This window comes from Phascolarctos cinereus, unplaced genomic scaffold (genome assembly GCF_003287225.1).
Source record: "Phascolarctos cinereus isolate Bilbo 61053 unplaced genomic scaffold, phaCin_HiC Scaffold_9;HRSCAF=440, whole genome shotgun sequence".
In the NCBI taxonomy this organism is placed as follows: domain Eukaryota; kingdom Metazoa; phylum Chordata; class Mammalia; order Diprotodontia; family Phascolarctidae; genus Phascolarctos; species Phascolarctos cinereus.
The window spans coordinates 181,725,551-181,745,610 of NW_027556402.1; the positions used below are offsets into that span (position 1 = coordinate 181,725,551).

Genomic DNA, 20,060 nt, shown 5'->3' on the forward strand with positions numbered 1-20,060 from the left:
TCCTAGAAAAAAAATCCTCTTTATATATAGTGCGTAGCACAGTTCCTGGCACATAGTAAGTGCTATTTAAATGCTACTATTGTTATTAAACTTTTCTTAGGATTTTCTTGACCTTGAACAAGTCAGTTAATTTCTGGGCCTCAGTTTCCTCATCTGTAAAATGAAAGAGTTAGATTATATGACCTCTAGTACAATCTCCCAAAGTACTATCAAAGGTAGAATATTGGCAAATATCAAAAATCAGGGCTTAATTTCTTGTTCCTTGTCTAGAGTTAAGAAAGTGATGGAGAAAATGATAATAATACAGATTAAACTTTTTTTTAAAAAGTGGAATAGCCTGCCTGTGTGAGGAGTGAATTCTCCTTCCCACCAGAGGGTCTTTTAATGGAGGTTGGGTGACCTCTTGTTAGGGATGTTATCAATGGGATGTGTGGGTTGAATAGATGACTTCATAGGTCCCTTCTAGCTTTGACAGTCTTAAGACGAACCATTACACCTCTGATCCATCACTACAGGCTCCTTTCTCCCCCTGTTCCACCCTGAACCTTATGGTCAAATCAACTCCATCAAACACTCCTTCCTAGATGCCAATTCCCTCCCTCTCTGTGTTGTCTCTCCCCGATTAAACATAACCTCTTTGAAGGCAGCAGCTACTAGCTCGCATTTCTAAATAGTAAATAGTTGTTGTTGTTCAATGGTGCCCAACTCTTTGTGACCCCATGGAACCCATGGACTTTTCTTTTTTTTTTATAGTTAATATAAATGTATTTATTTTTAGTTTTCAATATTCACTTCCACAAGTTTTTGAGTTCCAAATTTCTCACCCCTCCCCCCACCCCAAGATGGCATGCATTCTGAATACCCCTACCCCTGGTCTGCCTTCTCTTCTATCTCTCCCCCCTCCCTTCTCTTATCCCCTTCCCCTTCTATTTTCCTGTAGAGCAGGATAGACTTCTGTACCCCATTTCCTGTATTTCTTATTTCCCAGTTGCATGTGAAAACATTTTTTTAAAAACATGTGTTTTTAAAACTTTGAGTTCCAAATTTTCTCCCTTCCTCCCTCCCCACCCACCCTCATTGAAAAGGCAAGCAACTCAATATAGGTTATACATGTGTAGTTATGCAAAACACTTCCATAGTAGACATGTTGTGAAAAACTAACTCTATTTCCCTTAATCCTATCCTGCCCTCCCATTTATTCTATTCTTTCTTTTGACCCTGTCCCTCTTCAGAAATATTTGCTTTTGATTACCCTCTTTCCCAATCTGCCCTAATCTCTATCATCCCCCTGCTCTCTTGTCCCCTTCTCCCCCTATTTTCCTGTAGGGTAAGACAGATTTCCAAACCCAATTGAATGTGCATGTTATTCTCTCCTTAAGCCAAATCCTATTAGAATAAGATTCCTCATTCCCTCTCACCTTCCCCTGTTTCCCCTCCACTGTGAGAGACTTTTCTTTTGTTTTTTTTTTTGTGAGATAATTTACCCCATTCTACCTCTCCCTTTCTTCTCCAAGTATCATCCTCTCTCATCCCTTAATTTTATTCTCCAGATATGACCCCTTAATCTTCAACTCACCCTGTGCCCTCTATCTATCTATCTATCTATCAATATATACATACATAATTTTTTCCTTCAACTACCCTAATGACAAAGTTCTCATGAGTTACAAATATCATCTTTCCATGCAGGAATGTAAACAGTTCAATCTTAATAAGTCTCTTATGATTTCTCTTTCCTGTTTACCTCTTCATGTTCCACTGGAGTCCTGTATTTGAAAGTCAAATTTTCTGTTTAGCTCTGGTCTTTTCATCAGGAATGCTTGAAAGTCCTCTATTTCACTGAATGACCATTTTTTCCCCTGAAGGATTATACTCAGTTTTGCTGGGTAGGTGATTCTTGGTTGTAATCCTATCTCCTTGGCCCTCCGGAATATTATATCCATCCTTTGCCCTCTGGAATATTATATTCCATGCCCTGGGTCCTCTAATGTGGAAGCTGCTAAATCTTGTGTTATCCTGATTGTGTTTCCACAGTACTTGAATTGTTTCCTTCTGGCAGCTTGTAATATTTTCTCCTTGACCTGGGAACTCTGGAATTTGGCTACAATATTCCTAGGAGTTTTCCTTTGGGGATCTCTTTCAGGAGGAGATCTGTGGATTCTTTCAATTTCTATTTTGCCCTCTGGTTCTACTATATCAGGGCAGTTTTCCTTGATAATTTCTTGAAAGATGATGTCTAGGCTCTTTTTTTGATCATGGCTTTCAGATAGTCCAATAATTTTTAAATTCTCTCTCCTGGATCTATTTTCCAGGTCAGTTGTTTTTCCAATGAGATATTTCACATTGTTTTCTAATTTTTTGTTCTTTTGGATTTGTTTTACAGTGTCTTGATTTCTCATAAAGTCACTGTCTTCCAATTGCTCTATTCTTTTTTAAGGAAGTATTTTCTTCAGTAATCTTTTGGACTTCCTTTTCCATTTGGCCAATTTTTCTTTTTAGGGCATTTTTCTCCTCATTGGCTTTTTGGACCTCTTTTGCCATTTGGGTTAGGCTGTTTTTTAAGGTGTTATTTTCTTCAGTATTTTTTTGGGTCTCCTTTAGCAAGCTGTTGACTTGTTTTTCATGATTTTCTTGCATCACTCTCATTTCTCTTCCCAGTTTTTCCTCTACTTCCCTTACTTGCTTCTCAAAATCCCTTTTGAGCTCTTCCAAGGCCTGGGACTGATTCATATTTTTCTTGGAGGCTTTGGATGTAGGAGCTCTGACTTTGTTTTCTTCTGGTTGTATATTTTGATCTTCTTTCACCAAAGTAAGATAATATAGTCTGACTCTTTTTGCGCTGCTTGCTCATGATCCCAGCCAATTACTTGAGTTTTAAACTCTTTGTTAAGGTAAGAGTCTGCTTCCAATGTGGAGAGTGTACTGTCCCAAGCTTCAGGGGTTTGTGTAGCTGTTTTCAGAGATACTTGTAGGGACCTGTAAATTTTCAGTTCTTTCAAGGTGGTATGATAAAGGGCGGTGTTTACTCCTTTCCTGGCCTGTGACCACAGGTATTCCTTTCTGTCCCGTAACTGTGAGGAGGGGTTCCTCTCCACAGCCACTCCAAGCACCACCACGCCAGTGCTCCTCCTCACCCCAGCATTGCTGCCCAGAACTGTGACCCAGATCCACACACGGGCAAAGCAAGAGATTCCTGCCTCAGCACTGGCAAAGAGATCCCTGCAGTCCCTCTCTGATCAGCCACTGGATTCCCCCTCAGTCTGTGGGCCGGAAGCTTGGGAAGCAGTTGCCCCCCGCCAGGGCCAGGCTCTTGAGGAATGGAGCTGAGACCCCGCCTTCCTCTCTGACTACCGACAGAAACAGACTTTTCCCACTGACCTTCTAAGTTGTCTTTGGCATTCGTGGATTGAGGAGTCTGGAAACCTCCACAGCTGCCCGCGATTCAGTCCTCTGAGGCCTGCTCCAGGTTTGCTGTGGCCTGCGCGCCCACGCTGCGCTCCCAGCCCGGCACGATACACCTTTCTGATCAATCATCCAGGTTGTCTTGGGCTGGAAATTTGTTTCACTCTGTCTTTTTGTGGGTTTTGCTGCTTCAGAATTTGTTTAGAGCCATTTTTTATGAGTATTTGGAGGGGTTTGGGGGAGAGCTCAAGCAAGTCACTGCTTTCACTCTGCCATCTTGGCTCCGCCCCACCCATGGACTTTTCTTGGCACAGATACTGGAGTGGTTTGCCATTTCCTTCTCCAGCTCATTTTACAGATGAGGAAACTGAGGCAAACAGTGTTAAGTGACTTGCCTAGAGTTGTACAGCCAGTAAGTGTCTGGGGTCAAATTTGGACTCTGATCTTTCTGACTTGACTCCAGGCCCGGTGCTCTATCCACTGTGTCACCTAGCTTTTCCATTCCCAATTACTAAGATCAGAAGGTCCCAAATTCACGTGGCTCACAGATTGTTAAAAAATTTAGCAGAAGAATATGTGTAAAAGCTTCCCCCGCTGTAGAAAGCACCGACTTAGAGAAGTTACATATTCAGAGAATGTTTCGCTGGAGGAAGTAAAATTTCGAAAGGTCTTTGAGAAAAGAGAGGGCTCCACAGCACGGTGAACTGGAAGAGGACCTTGTAGGAGGGGAATTTTCATGAGAGAAGGTTGGCCTTAGGAACAATTGCTTAAGTATGCAAGTTGGACTGCCCAGAAACTGTCAGAGGGATTAGACTTGTTTGGAGGGGCCTCAGAGGGCAGAGCAAGCAGCAGTGGGTGGAAGTTACCAGGAGGCACATTTGGGCTCCGTGCCAAGAAAAGCTTCCTAACAATGACAGCTATGCAACAGTGGAACAGGCTTCCCAAGGAGAGAGCACATCCCCTTTCACTGGAGGTCTTCAAGCAAAGGCTGGATTGCATGTTCAGCATGTAACTAGTACAGCAGCTAATGGAAATGGGGAAGAAATACTGGATGACAGATTTCCAAATCAGCGGTAGCAAACTGAGCATGAAAGAAATAAAGGTTGGCCTAAAAGAAAGCATACTACGGGTAAGCTGAAGATGTGATCTATGCTTACAAATAACAACAATAACGATAATAATAATAATGTGTATTTGCATTAGCTCTGTATAGTTTACAAAACACTTTACATACTTTATCTCATTTCATTTTCAAAAGAGCCATATCAGGTAATTGCAATTATTCTCCCCATTTTACAGAAGAGAAAAACTGGGGCAAACAGGTTAAATGACTTGCCTAGGGTTGCACAGCTAGTAAGTGTCTGAGGCCAGATTTAAACTCAGGTCTTACTTTCTTTAAACCCAGTGCTCTATCCACTTCACAACCTGAAAGCCTGCACTCTCTCCATACCTGTGTCTGTGCCTAAGTTGTCAGAACCCTCCCCTCTCACACATCATCATCCTATTATTAGAAAGTATGGAAAGAGCCGGTGAACATTTTGTGGATTGGTTTAAACTTTCATAGGTGTTAGAGGGTCCCCAGCATAGAAAGAGAAACAAGATGATTTTAATTAACTTAATCCATGCCTCCTCCTAGAGGAAACAAAACACTTTGTTCTAGATAAGTTCAACATAACATTCACTCACCCTTGAGAACAGGGCCTAAAATCTAAATGCAGACACTTTTCCCAGTAGATGAAATAACGGTGTGATATTCAGTTTGAGTATCTAGAAACACTACCAGGATAAATGCAGTCAGGCACATAGAAATGGAAGCATCATGTTTTCTGAAAAGACCTGATATTTACTTGACCAAAGAAAAGGCACTAATTAGGATGTAAATCAATGCTCCTTGGGGTTTTTTAAATTTTTTTTTAGCAGACATAGGGTACAAATGTAGACATGACATTTTAGTGTCCCTCACAGAGAAATACTATTTAAAAAGTCATTTAATACAAATATATTTTATCTTGATTTAATAATTACTTTTTGCTAAATATTAGAATACCTATATAGAACATAACTGTTGTAAATTATTCTTATAAAATTCTCATGAGACTTAATAATGCCCATGTTTTGAAATTAAACCAGCTGGCTCTCAAAAGGTTGTCCAGGTTTTGAGAGATTCTCTCCTTAAGTTGTGTACCTTCTCTGCACTATAAGTCTCAAGTGCAGATTAATACTGCAATTGTTTTTTAAAAATCCTCAAGATTCAGTTCTACAGACTCTGCAGGCTGGTTCCTCAGGATTTCCTACACACTGAATGAGTTGAGCAGCCCTGTAACAAGAGAAAAAAAAGCAATTATTAATAATAGTAATAGCAACCACAACTCAAATTTCCACAAGGCTTTAAGGTTTGCAAAGCATTTTTCCTTACTCTAATCCTGTAAGTTGGGCAATGCTAGTATTATCATCCTTATCTTACAAGTAAGGAAACTGAGGCTCTGAGGGAATAAGCTCACCATTAAACAGCTTGTCCAGGGGTAGGGAACCTGGCCCCTCAAGGCCACATGTGGCCCTCTAGGTCCTCAAGTGCAGCCTTTTGACTGAATCCAAATTTCACAGAACAAATCCCCTTAACAAAAGGATTTGTTCTATAAAACTTGGACTCAGTCAAAAGGCTGCACTCAAGGCCGCAGGCTCCCCACCCTTGAGCTTGTCCAAAAGGGGATGTGAACTCAGGTGTTGACTGTTACATGACAGGCAAAAATCTAAGATTTACTGTTCAGTTGCGTCTGACTCTTCATGACCCTATTTGGGATTTTCTTGACAAAGACCCTGGAGGGGTTTGCCATTTTCTTTTCCATCTCATTTTACCGATGAGGAGCTGAGGCAAACTGGGTGAAGTGACTTGCCTAAGGTCACTAAGAATGTACGGCCAGATTTGAACTCACAAACATGAGTCTTCCTGATTCCAAGCCCAGTGCTCTATCTACTGAGCCACCTAGCTGCCCCAAGTCTAAGAACAGAAGTTTAGAATACATGACGTTTTTTATCTTTGTGGGGATGTACTAAAGAATGAAAACTTTAGCCTGCCATGCAAGGGTGTCCATGACAGGGGTCCAACGTTGCACTGTAGTCTGATCTCAAAGTTCTCCCCATCACAAACTCTAAAAAACCTGCCAAAGAGGCTGTCATTTCCCAGACTCACGTGACCTTTTTCTGTCTCCTTGAATGTTTTCACCTTATCCCCTACAACGTCACAGGGGTGGGGAACCTGAGGCCTTCTATCCAATTGGATTCAGTCAAAAGGCTGCCCTTAGGACCTAGAAGGCCACATGCAGCCCGAAGGTCACAGGTTCCCCACCCCGGCCTAGAATGACCCCTGACTATGAGGGGCTGGTGATCTATCACCGAGAAGTAAATGCCTTAGAATAGAAGTAACAACTCAAAACCAGTTCATCAAGGAAGGATGTGTCTATGATGGATTTTGTAATAGATTCTTCACCAATGAACCTTTCTGTATTTTCAAGCACTAGAGATTTAAGCTGGGCCCACAAGTTTTCCTTAGGGACACAGATAACACAAGGAATACAGAAACACACAGGGAGGCCATAGAGGAACACTGACCCCCATTGCCCCAGCTCACCTTCCCCTTTCTTTCTAAAAAAATTGTTTCTACAACAGCAGTACAATAAGCCAGTTAGAGAAACACCATCCCATAAATTCTACTTTTCCCTAATTTAATCCACAACCTATGGCAGCCCCAGAGTGAGAGAAGACTAGTGCATTCCTCAAAACTCCTGGAAACAACACACCTGCCTTTCTGCCCCATCTTTTTTGCAATCCTGGACTCTTTCTTATGTTAACATCTCCTTTCCCAACTCCTTTGAAATCTTAACCATCCTTTAAGGCCTAGCTCCATTCTTACCTGACTGTGAAGTTTTCTTCAAGCTCTCCACCCAAAAAAGAATCTCTTTCTCCTGAGATAATTCATGACCCTTTACTTGTTCTTCTCCTAGGCACTTATATTCTGCTTTGTATTGTTACTTAAAGTAATTGAGACAATAGCTTTGGAAACAAAATACATCCACAGATAGGAACAGTATTTCTATGTAGCAATAACAAAACCCAGGGGGAAATAAATGAAAAGACCTCAGCTGGAAGGGATCTCTCAGAGGCCCACTAGTCCAACCCCTTCATTTTACAGATAAGGAAACTGAGGCCCAGATAAGTTAAGTGACTTGCTCAAAATCACACAAGTAGTACGTATTGGAGGTAGGCTTTGAACCTAAAGCCATTACAGAGCCAGTGAGCACTCTCTTTATTGCACCATGATACCTCACTTAAATCTCATTTGAAAAGAACAACACATGTAAACTGTTTGGGAATCACTGGCCACTCTGGCAGCTAGGTGGCTCAGTGGGCAGAGCATCGGGCTGGGAATCGGCAAGACTCATCTTCATGAGTTCACATCTGGCCTCAGACATTTACTAGCTGTGTGACCCTGGGCAAGTCACCTAATCCTGTTTGCCTTCATCAGTAAAATGAGCTGGAGAAGGAAATGGCAAACTGCTCCAGCACCTTCGCCAAGAAAATCCCAAATGGGGTCACAAAGAGTCAGACGTGACTGAAACAACTGAACAACAATATCAAGTAAAAGAACACTCAGTACCTGTCTAGACACAATCATAAACTAGTCTCTCAAGAGAAAAAGAAGAACCATGTTATAATTATTTGTGCAAATGGCCTAGTCATTTGTACAAATAATTATAACATGGGGTTTTTTTTGCAAGTTTTGCAAAAATGCGTGGTTCTTGCATTTGCAAGATGGCACAGTGAATAGAGTGCTGGGCCATTTGTAGAAATAACTATAATATGGTTCTTTTTTTTCCCCTTTCGGGACTCGTTTAAGATTGTGTCTAGACAGGTATTGAGTATTCTTTGAATTGTTGTTCTTCAGCTGTCAGTTGAGTAAAATCTGGACTCGGATACTTACTAACTGTTGGACCTTGGGCAAGTCACTTAACCTTTGCTTCAGTTTCCTCATCTATAAAATGGGGATGACAAAAGAATGTACCTTCCAGAGTTGTTGTGAGGATCAAATGAGATAATAATTGTAAACCAAACCGCTTAGCACTGTGCCTGACCCAGAGTATATAAATGTTAATTAACTTCATGCTAGGATATTGGTACCAGACGGGCAAAGACTGTGGGTAATTCATCTTATTCATCTGTGTGGCTTCCCTAAAGCTTTGCATATAGTAGATGCTTAATGTTTGTTGATTGAAAATTTTCTCTCCAATGAATGACTTTTAAATATAGCCTAATTTAAGCTTTATTTATGGTCAAATGTAAATCCATAGACATATACTGGACAGAGTATTGAGAGTTAAAAACGGAAAAGTATTACACAAAGGATTGGATGTTTTAGAACTGTGGATTTAGAGCTGGAAAGAATCTTAAGAGGCTGTCCAGCCCAAACCCTTCATTTTATAGGTGAGGAAGATGAGGCTCAGGCAGGGCTAAGTGGATTACCCAAGGTCACAAAGATATTGTTATAAGCAGCATTTGAAACCAAGTCCTCAAAATCCAGTCAGCCCTCTTTCCCTGATACCCTGCTGAAATAGCCATGCTGCCAGAGTGAAATGCAAAGGAAACTAGAAAAATGGTAAACCAGATGTTCCCAGCCTTTTGAGGGAGAACAGCGATTTTTATTTACTTAAAGAAAGACTTAGATCAAAGTCCAGCAGACCATATAATAGGGCATTTGTGTGCCGTAGGCATGGCTGCAAAATTATGTTCTCTTCAAGTTCTCCTACCCTCTAAAGACTTTGACCCTTCACTGTAAACACAGTCTTCATTTATCATAAAAAAAAATTCCTACATACTATGGAAAGCAGAATTTTATAATGAAAACGAATGTGCATTTATAAATATTAAAAAGTATCCCTTAAGCCTCCCTTTGAGTAGTACCCTAGATAGGGTAGGACCAGCTGTGATGGTCAGATCTATGATGCAGGGATTAGAGGGTAGAGTTGCTTGGGAACTAGCTTCCAAAGGAGAGGGAGGTGTGGCTGGAAGAACAGAAAGGGAACATGATGCTGGCTTCTAACCAGACTCCTCTCTTAGATGGAAATGCCTAACAGTGGTTGCTGTTGGCCCCCCAGTAACCAAGTTGGGCTTTGCAATCAATCTTCCCATCAAAATCAAAACAAGAATTGTTCTCCCATTATGGAAGCATTTGTCTGAATGTGGCTAAACCTAGACATCCTTGCACATAAACAAATCTCAAAAAAAGCATCCTGTTCCGTAAGGGTTTTGCTGCTCCCCATTTTAAGCTAAGGGGGAAAAATGAATTTGAATTTAGCATTCCTCTATGTGGAATATACTGACCTAACCACATTTTCTAATTCCCAGTGAGCATAATGTTATTTTTAACTATCACAATTGGGGCAAGAGGGTAGTTAAGTTGTGGGATCAGAAAGGCAGAAGTTGCTGCCATCAGACTTAACAAGGGCACCAGTTTCTTTCTCACTGTGAGGTTTCCTGTAGATAGCTTATAAAATTAGGAAAAATCCAGCACCTTGGGAATTGTGTCCCTGCACTGATTTTTACTTTATGGCTATAGAATTGGATATATTGAAAGGAAAGAATGCAAGAAACCCTTGAAGCAGAGTATTACAGTTTGGAGAACCTGGTCACCCAAGTGGCTTTCCCAGCATGCTTTTATTTATGTGCTCCTAAACTCTGTGTCCCTGGGAAAAGTTTTGTGCATTGGACTGTGCATCTCTGGGATGCTGGGATTTTATGAAAGGTACTGAGCAATTAACTATGTCACAATCAATAAGAGTTGTATTCTTGAGAATACCTTCTAAGTCCTTCCCCATTCTCTTGGATATGTTTGTGCATGAGATCAGGGGATCCAGATAAGTTTAAAAGAAAAAAAAGATGCAGCAATCTCACTCTTAAGGTGATTCTTTTGTAGGATACCATTGGCCCAAGTGACAGTTTACCACATATAAAGCCACTAAAAGAACGTTCTTTTTGAAAATATTCTGATCTGAATTGTGAAAATTAGTAAAAATTTTATGAAGGTAGAGAAAAGATTTGAAGAAATTCATTTTATTTGTTTGAAGCCATTCAAAATAACTCTGACATTTATAGATCTTATTCATTCATTCGTTCATTCACTATCTATGAAGTACCTATCATGTGCAAAGCAATGTGCGAGATACTTTAGGAGATTCAAAGAAAATTCAGACACAGTCCTAGCCTTTAAGGGTCTTACAGTGTGGCCTTATTAAATTTTGATCATTTCTCAGCTCCCTTCCAACTACAAAAATCAGAATATGTTTTTCTATGACATTAGTCAAAAATCCCTTATTTCAAAGCCTGCCTGGGACCAGCCTTTCCTACCTTAGAAACTTTCAAATAATATTCTTGTCTAGCCAGCATCCAGATCCAGGCTTTTGATTCCTATCTATCTACCAGGGTGGTGTGAGAAACTTCTGGGGAAGCGTGCTTAGAACAAAAACAATGACTTCCTAGTGATGATGTTGGGAATAGGAAGAAGAAAAGGTGCAAAAAAAGGAGCTGATATTAGTCAGTCAGATAACAAACCTTTATTAATTTATTAAGCATTTACTATGTGCCAGGCACTGTGCTAAGCATTGGGGATATGAAGAAAGGCAAAAACACAGTCTCTACCCTCAAGGAGTACACATTCTAATGGGAGAGACCACATGAAAAAAATCATATATATGTGTATGTACATACACATACACGTGCACACACACAGTGTAAGTGGAAGGTAGCCTCAAAGGAAAGGCATAAGAGATGGGGAGGTGAAGGGGTCAGGGAAGAGGATGAAAGAGACTGAGGGAGGCCACTTGGAGGAGGTGAGATTTCAAGTTGGATCTTGAAGGAGCAAATCCAGGAGGCAAAGGGAAAGAGAGAGGGCATTCCAGGGATGGGAAACGGCCACCGCAGAAGCAAGAACAATAGCTCTCCTTTGAGATCTTCCAAATAGTTTTCACAATCATCCTCTGAAGTAGGCAGTACAACCATTAATTCCCCCATTTTCCAATGAGAAACTAGGCTCAGAGTCAAAGGACCTGAATTCAAATTCTGCCTTCTTCACCTGTGAATCGTCTAACCTGAGCCTTAGATTATTTACCTATAAAATGAAGTAGCCAAACAAGATGGCCTTGGGGGTCCTTCCAGCTCTAGAACTGAATGACCCCATGCCCTGAGGGTAGCAAGTGGCAGAACTGAGAGTCCACTTCATGTCTTCTGACTCAAGGCCCAGTGGTCTCTTCACTGCACTGAGTGTACAGAAACCACTTCTGCACTCTTTGGCACAATGTATAAAGCTCAATGACAGATATTTCCGGGGCAGGAAGGAGAACAGAGAAAATATTTCTCAGAAAGTTAAGGTGCAGTTTCTTTCTGTTCATAGAGAAAGCAATTACCTGTGGTCATCCTCACAGGAGAATGTAATGTTCCTGCCTTCTATAATGGATTTCAGCTCTTTGATGGAAGAACTTGAGCATGAATCACTGGAAAGGGAAAAAAAAAAGATGAAGAACACAAACCCTGAAAATCCAAATCCTCCCTGCCCCTGACTATTTTCCATGCAAGCTCAGTTTCCCTAGGAGTGTCTGCTTTTGAATGCATTCTGTCAATCACAACACCTCATTGACACATCATGAAATGATATTGTGTAAACTGTTGTTATTTAAAATTCAGATTACCTTGGTTGTCCCCCGATGTTGTGCATCACCCAAATCTTCATCAAATGAACTTTCTTTGGATTCAAATGGGGAACCTCCACACTTCCAAAAATGCTGAGACAGAGGGGACACAGAGCAGAACACAGTTTTCAATAGCAAATTCAAGACGTTGGCACACTTTAACTGGCTGTTAGAAATGATTACCCACTTAACCCAAGGGAGAATAAACTACCCATTTGGGATGAAAGGCATGATTTCTATTCTGAAATGCAGCATTTAGTCATTCAGCCATATGACCTTTCTTGCCACCACAATGTCCTCTGTTTTAAGTCAATAATAGGCATGTCAGGCTATGCACTGAGACTGATCTCTAGCAACATCAGCAAATATCTTCCCATAAGCCCAAGTGGAAGTCATGGAGTGAATCCTTCTCATTATAAATTGTGACAAGTCAGGGTTAGTCCCACTTTTTGATAGGATTTCCCTAGGTCCTTTTGTTAGTCCAGATACACCTGTGCATTGAAGAATATATGCACCTCTCTCTGTCTCTGTCTCTCTGTCTCTGCCTCTCTCCATAAATACACACATACACACACACACACACATATATATATACATATATATGTATATGTATATGTACATATATATATACATATATATGTATATGTATATGTACATGTATATATGTATATGTGTATGTATAAACACATATACACATATATGTGCACGCATACATATGTACATATATGCATACATATTCATATGTACACACTTTATTTCTAGCCCTACAGCCCATTCCCATGATCCTTCTTCAGGCATTTCTGAGAGCAATGCCTGCATTAATCACTCACAGGCATTACTTCTCACCCCAATAAGACAGTCTTGCAAGAACTTGTATCATATATTAGCAACTTGACTATAATGCTCTGGAATGTTAATTTTTTTTTTACCCAAAGCTCTCAAAGGGAATGAAATAAGAGATAAAAACTTTTTTTTGTCAGAATTGACTCTGTGTTGAGAAAGGCATTTGATCAATTGATCAACAAATACTTATTGACCTTAAATCTCCAGTGACATGCTTTTGGGAGGAGAAAGGGAGTTCAGGAAAAGGAAGTCGTAGGAGAGGTTACTCTGTGCCCAGCACTGTGCTAGAAAAAATAGAAAAGTTTAAGAAATGGCCCCTCCTTTCGTGGTGCTTATAATAGAGTTATGCAAATGAAACTCATACACATGAGTTAATTAAAGAACAATTAAGGATAGGAATGCAAGGAAGTGTAGTAGAAAGGATACAGAACTGAAAAGGGCCTGGATTCAGATCCTTCCATGACCACCTTCGTCTTGTGACCTTGGACAAATGACTTCCTCTTTCTGAGTCTCAGTTTCCTCATCAGTAAAATAAGGGAAATGGACTAGAGCAGTTGTGTAAAACTGAAATAGAAATTTATCCCTGCAACTTACATATTGATTTAGAAAACCACAAATTAACATTATCTGTTATATTTCATTTTCATTTATTTTGGTAAATATTCCCCCATTACATTTTAATCTGGTTTGGTGGTTCTCAAAGTTTTGTCTCAGTGGTAAGTTTGACACCATAGTCCCAAAACTAAAACTTATGATCTTCTGATCTTTAAGTAGAAAGAGCCCTAGATTTGGAGTCAGAGGGCCAGGATTCCTACAGTAGGCATTTACAATGCTTGTTCACCTCCACCTAAAGAGTCTGTCTCTCTCTCTTCTTTCAAGACTCAGATTTAGGGGGCAGCTAGGTAGCACAATGGATAGAGCACTGGCCCTGAAGTCAGGAGAACCTGAGTTCAAATCAGCTAGAACCAAACACTTGACACTAGCTGTGTGACCCTGGGCAAGTCACTTAACCCCAGTTGCCTAAAATTTTTTTTAAAAAAGACTTAGATTAAGCATCATCTTTTATCTGAAGTCTTTCCTAATCCCCCCAATTGCTAGTGCCCTCCTTCCCAAACTCTTTATTTGTTTGTATTTATTTACTTTTCTCAGGCTGTATATATTTTCACATCTATTTGTTGCCTCCTCTATTAGAATGTCAGCTCCTGGCCAGTAGGGATTAGTCCTTCTTTGTAGGTATATCCCCAGCCCCTAGGACAGTGCCTGGTATCTAGAAGGTGCTTGATTGAATTGAATATAATGAAACACTTTGGGAAACTTAGTCTGGTAATGGAGTCCAGGAATTTTAACTTTTTTTTTGGCCCAGAGCTTCAAGGAGACAAAAAATACTGAATCACAAATCTCCCAAGACTGAAATTTAATTTAATTTAACTATCCAGAAGATAAACCCGCACATGCATATGCATAATCTCACACATACATACAAGATATAACAACAACAACTAGTACCTGCTGTTTCCAAAGGGTTGGTTGATTGACCCATTGAGCATCACATGGACAACACCACAGGCTGCTTCTGCAAACTGAAAACATGCCCACCATTCTTGTGTGTGACAACGTTTAGCTTGACTAGATGATTATGTAGAAATTGTTGGTGGTTTGAACATTAAAAAGACCTCTTAGGAGATAGTAGGGAAAGCTTGGTGTTGTTTTGGGGAATAGCTGAAAGAGAAAACAGCTGATTGTCTCATAACTTACCTTAGAGTATTTAAAGATGCCAGAGAGTAGGAAAGGGGCTGCTGTATGGACAAGGGGTGGGAAGAGGATATGTGGACACCAGCTAATACTTGGATATGAGAGAACAGAGTAATGAGAGAGTGTTTGGTGAGTCAGTGAGATGCTTGCAGGAAACAATGGGAAATGTGATAAGGTTGTGGTTCCAATAGCATTTGGTCCTGGGTCTCCTGCCTTTATGCATCATTGTGGTAAGTGGGGATGTTCACAAGTGCCTGTGTGTAGTCCTCCAAGTTCACACACAAGCAGGCACCAGACCTGGGGAAATAATGATATAGTTGGATCCAACCTAACACTGCCCATCTGAATGATAATAGCTATTTACTTCTATTTTCCTGTCCCTAGAGAAGTCACTGGGAAAAGGTAACACTTATTATGGCCTAAACTCTGAAAAGGGGGCAGCTAGGTGGTGCAGGGATAGAGCACTGGCCCTGGAGTCAGCAGGACCTGAGTTCAAATCTGTCCTCAGACAGATAACACTCACCAGCTATGTGACTCTGGGCAAGTCACTTAACCCCAATTGCCTCACAAAAATAAATAAATAAATAAATAAATAAACTCTGGAAAAAAAATGATTATTTTAGCAAGTGAATGTGTGAACTAATTAGTAAATGTATTTTTCCATTGAAATTTGGTTGGAGAGCCATATTCCCAATCTTTCTGGATTCTGATGAAGTGTTGAAAAGCAGAATTAAAAGGCAACACAGTACTCTCTCTTTCTCTCTCTCTGCCTCCCACCCTCTCTCAGGATTTTTATGAGGATCAAAGGAGATAATATAGCTATTTAAACTTGGTAAGGACCTGCTAAGATTTAGTTGTTTTCCTAAAAGTAAGTGAGAATATTAATTTGAATGGATAAAATGAAAAGTCTGGTGATAGGAGAAACCAATCAGGATTAAGTGACTTGTCCAGGATCTCCCTACCCCCATACTCAACCACAGAAACATTTATGTGACTTTAAATCTGTCTTTGGCTTTCCAAATGGAGAATGGGCAGAATTGTAGAATTGTGATTCAGCAATAAAGCTCTAGACTGAGAATCAGAAGAAATAACTTGGCCACAAATAGCTATTTGGCTTGAAAGAAGTTGCTTAACCTCTCTGGATTTCGGTTTCCTCCTCTGTAAAATGAAGAGTTGGATTATAAGACCTCTGAGTTTCCTTCCAGCTCTTACATTTTATGGATATAATCAGGCTGAATAATTACGAGTTAAAAAAAAGCCACTGGTTTGGAGAACATCACTCATACTTTCACAGCTCATGATATCCCTGAGTTAAAGGTAGTACAAGAATTATTCCCATTTTATAGGTAAGAAAACTGAGGCATATAAACTTGCAGACAGTCACATGGCTAATAAGTTAGCACAGCCTTAAACCTTGGTCTTCTTACTCCAAGGCCTAATACCCTTTATTCTATGATACCTTGCCAGGATATGAGTTACTTGAAAAGAAAGGGATTTAAATTACACCTTTCCAGAAGGCCATGATACCCTTCAGTTTTCAATCATCTTTTCCCCAACAGAACTCACTTTCCTCTAACACTTACTAATTATCATTAATTTGTCATGTCCTATTTTTTACTATAGTTATTCCTGAATGTGGAATCCACCCATTAAACTATAGGCTTACTGAAGGCAAATCTTTCCATGCTCTCACCCCATCACCTAGAATGCTAGGTACATTTCATCAAGGACATCTGATTTCATTAGTGTGCCCATTTCCTCAACCACAGCAGATCACAAAACTTATGAATGATGCCTTATTAAAATAGTTTTCGAAGACTGCTGTGGCCAAAAATTCCATTCCCCTGAGGCCAACCCTGTGATGGGCCTGCCTAAGCAGAAGCAAGTTGATTCTTGGATGACAGATACACAGTCCACCCCTGGGCCTGTCCTCAAAGCCTCTCTACGTTGCCAGGACTTGCCACGGTTCATTTTCTGTTGCCATAGCCTTTAAGAACCCATGGTCACCATTATACCATGATAACACATCAGAGGAAGACTTTAGTGAAAGATGGCTCTATCCAAAGCATGGAGCTTAATAAATAAATTGAATTTGTTGTTGCTGTTACTGTCTGACATTTGTACAGTATTTTACATTCATTATCTCATTTGATCCTAACAACCCTGTACGTTAGACACTAAGTTTTTACTAATGAGGAAACTGAGGCCCAGAAAAAAGGCTAAGTGACATGCCCATTGTCACATATCTAGTAGGTATTGGAAGAAGGATTTAAACACATCTCTCCTGACTCCAAGTCTAACACCTTTTCTACTGTGAGATTCGCGTTTCACAAGGAGGCGCATGATTGAATAAAGGTCTAGATTATAGAAAGACGGGTTTTTGTACTTCTCTCTAGATTAGGTAAAAATCCTGGTGAGACGGAGCACAAAGAGCAGCCTCTCATGGCCTTTTCAAAAACATTACTGGCAGCTTGACTATTGCCTTCTAACTCAACTTACATTTAGAAACAAGGGTAGCAATTCATAGTGTTTGTGATGGAAGAGGTTTTTGTTAGCTAGTTAGTTTGTTTTTAATCTTAGAGAGCATAGTGGCCCAGAAAGAACAGGGAGATATTGGAGATTGGGGGAAATGTGAAAGAAGGTCAGGGAGATCTCCAGAGATGATTGGATTGCGTCTTATTCTTGTCTGTGTCAGGGAGCTGTAAGAATATGTAAAATACCAATGAAAGGTAGATTGTTTTGTCCTATCTCCAGAAAAGGCAAGGAATCTACTCTAGATAAATTAAGCCTTGCGCAGGAACCCCTACTACTTAAAGACCCAGCCCAAATAACAGGCATGAAAATAGAAAGTTTACCCTAACAATTAGTCACAAAGGTTAGTGAAGAGAGCTAGCAAAATGAAGTGATGGAATTGGATCTTGATTTGAGGAAATTCAGAGGGAATCTGGTGGTAACCTACAGAGCATATGGCCTGTTTATGCTGTTACCTAGGCAACACGATATATAAACATTGTGCATATTGGGAGAAAGCCACAGACTCAAAGAAACAAATCTCCCCTCCCCAGGTCATCAGGGACAATGAAGGGGAAAATTGCTTCAATGAGGAAATGAAATAAATGGAAATAAAGGATAGGAGGGAATTTTCCCATGTATCAGAAAGCTGAAGGGTAGAAGAATGTGCTACAGAGAAGGAAGGGAAGAAGAAAGATCCTTGAATAATTGGAGGTAAGTAATAGTTATGAGACTCTTCCTGTAGAGAGAGAACTATACTGTCTTAGAAGGAAGCAATCTCTTGTGCTACAAGAAAGGTGATTTGTATGTACCAGGTAATAGGTCCTCCAGAAATTAATTACAGGAAGTAGAAGTAAATAGGAGTGGTTAGTGGCACTTCGCTGAGGATTCCTGGGGCAGCTACTGTCAACTCAACATGGAAGACAAAGAGTTTTGTTGTTATCTCAGGCTAAGTGAGAAAAGCTTCCCAAGACTTGTTAATGCTGGTGACTGCTACCCATTTCTGGTGACATATGTTGGGAAAAATTATTTCATCAGAAGGAACCTGTAAAACTTTGCTAAGAATTTATAGTTATGGGGGGGGGGGAATCCTGAAAACTTCAGGGGCACAGGTGGTGTTTTTACCACTACTTTTGATAGAAAGAAGGGAATGGAAAAGGGAAAGGCAGTTGTGGGGAATGAAAAACTCTCTAAGAATATGGTATCTGAGAGGATTTTGGAGAATGGAATAAATATGGGAACAATGACTCCTTGTCCAAAAAAGAAGTATACCTAAGGGTGAGCAAAAATATATTTACATGTATTCTTATTAATCTGATCAAGAAACATCTAAACTTGAAAAAGGATGAGAAAGGAATGCCCACAAAAACATTATCTGCCTGTTACCATAAGCATTGCAATAAGTTTGATTTTAATTCTTGGGAAAATCCTGGAATGGATCATTAAAAAGATGCTTAGTGAGTGAACATTTAGAAAAGGATGTGATGATTACACAGAACTAGCAATAGTTCCATTCCAATTAATGGAAAGCTGTAGATAGAGATTAACTATATTTCAGAAAAGCATGTTAGAAATTTTCGTATTATTCTCATGAAAAAGATGGAGGAAGGACAGAAAACAAATGCTTGCAAATTTAAAAAAAAGTTTTCATTTTTAAAAGAAAAACATGGAGAGAAGTTTGCTAGACAATACATTATTTATATAGATTTTTAAAATAATGTGAGTAGTTCTTATCAGAGAATAATTATTATGATTCAGTGTCAACTTGGCAGCTTTTCCACTGAAGTGCTCTTGACTTCTTTGCTTGGCTTTGTACTGCTTATGATTTTGTCAATGATTTCAATAAAGGTGTAGATCATATGCTCATCAAATTAGCAGATGACACAAAACTGAGAAGAAAAACCAACACACTGGATTAGAGAGTCAGAATCAAAAAAGACATAGACAAGACTATACTATTGGGCTGAATCTAATAAGATTAAAATTTAATAGGGATGAAAAAGTCAGCTTCATAACTACAGAATAGATAGCATTTAGATCGAAGTATGCTATTTTCTCTTTTTTTGTTTTTTGTCTTTTCTTTCACATGGTTTTTCCCTTTTTTTCTGATTCTTCTTTTATAACATGACTAATGTGGAAATATGTTTAATATGATTGTACAAATATAGCCCCTATCAGATTGCATGTTGTGTTGGAGAGGGGAAAGGGGAAGGGGGGAGGGGGAAATTTAGAACTCAAAATCTTATAAAAGTGAATGTTGTTCTATCAGGTATTCTTGCTTAGGTGTTTTCCTTTGTTACATGGGATAGAGTTGAGGGTGAAGGTCTTTTTTTTTTTCAAGGAAATTATGGTGCTATGTAGATAAAAGATATCATTAAAACAGAATAACTACTTAAGAGGGAAAAGTAAGTCAGTGTTTAATAATAAAAGTTTAATGTAGATCAGCTATTATTATAGTATAGTCTTGACTTATCAGTTTAGTAATCCTGTCAAAAAAGGAAATATGGTCAGTCTGGCATGAGCTGTCCTTGAGGAGCCATGCTGGCTTTTTGTGATCACTGATTCCTTTTCTAGAAATTGTTTATTAATAATTTTAATGGTACATTCTAGAATTTTTTTGGCATTGAAGTCAAGCTAATTGGCCTTTAGCTTTGCATTAACTTTTTCACAAAATTCTCTCTCATTTGTGCTCTGGGAGCCATTTTTTTAGTCAAATGCAAACATTCTTGAAACATTCACTGTATCATTTTGGATGTTAAATATAGTCAGAAGCTAGGCAATGGTGAATAAAAACTGCCATATAGTCAGTCATAGGAT

At 39.6% G+C, this 20,060-nt stretch overlaps 1 protein-coding gene across 1 annotated transcript in view; it reads right to left on the bottom strand.

Moving 5' to 3' along the window:
* Positions 1-4,577: 4,577 nt before the first annotated feature.
* The window catches only part of CD38 (CD38 molecule), an 86,399-nt gene continuing 70,916 nt past the window's right edge, over positions 4,578-20,060 (bottom strand). The window contains exons 5-8 of the mRNA XM_020992958.2: positions 14,487-14,560; positions 12,138-12,230; positions 11,856-11,942; positions 4,578-5,719 (exon numbers count right to left, since the gene is read on the bottom strand). Of these exons, the coding sequence (XP_020848617.1) occupies positions 5,647-5,719; positions 11,856-11,942; positions 12,138-12,230; positions 14,487-14,560 (327 nt within the window). The 3' untranslated portion in view covers positions 4,578-5,646. The remainder of the gene's footprint in view (positions 5,720-11,855; positions 11,943-12,137; positions 12,231-14,486; positions 14,561-20,060) is intronic.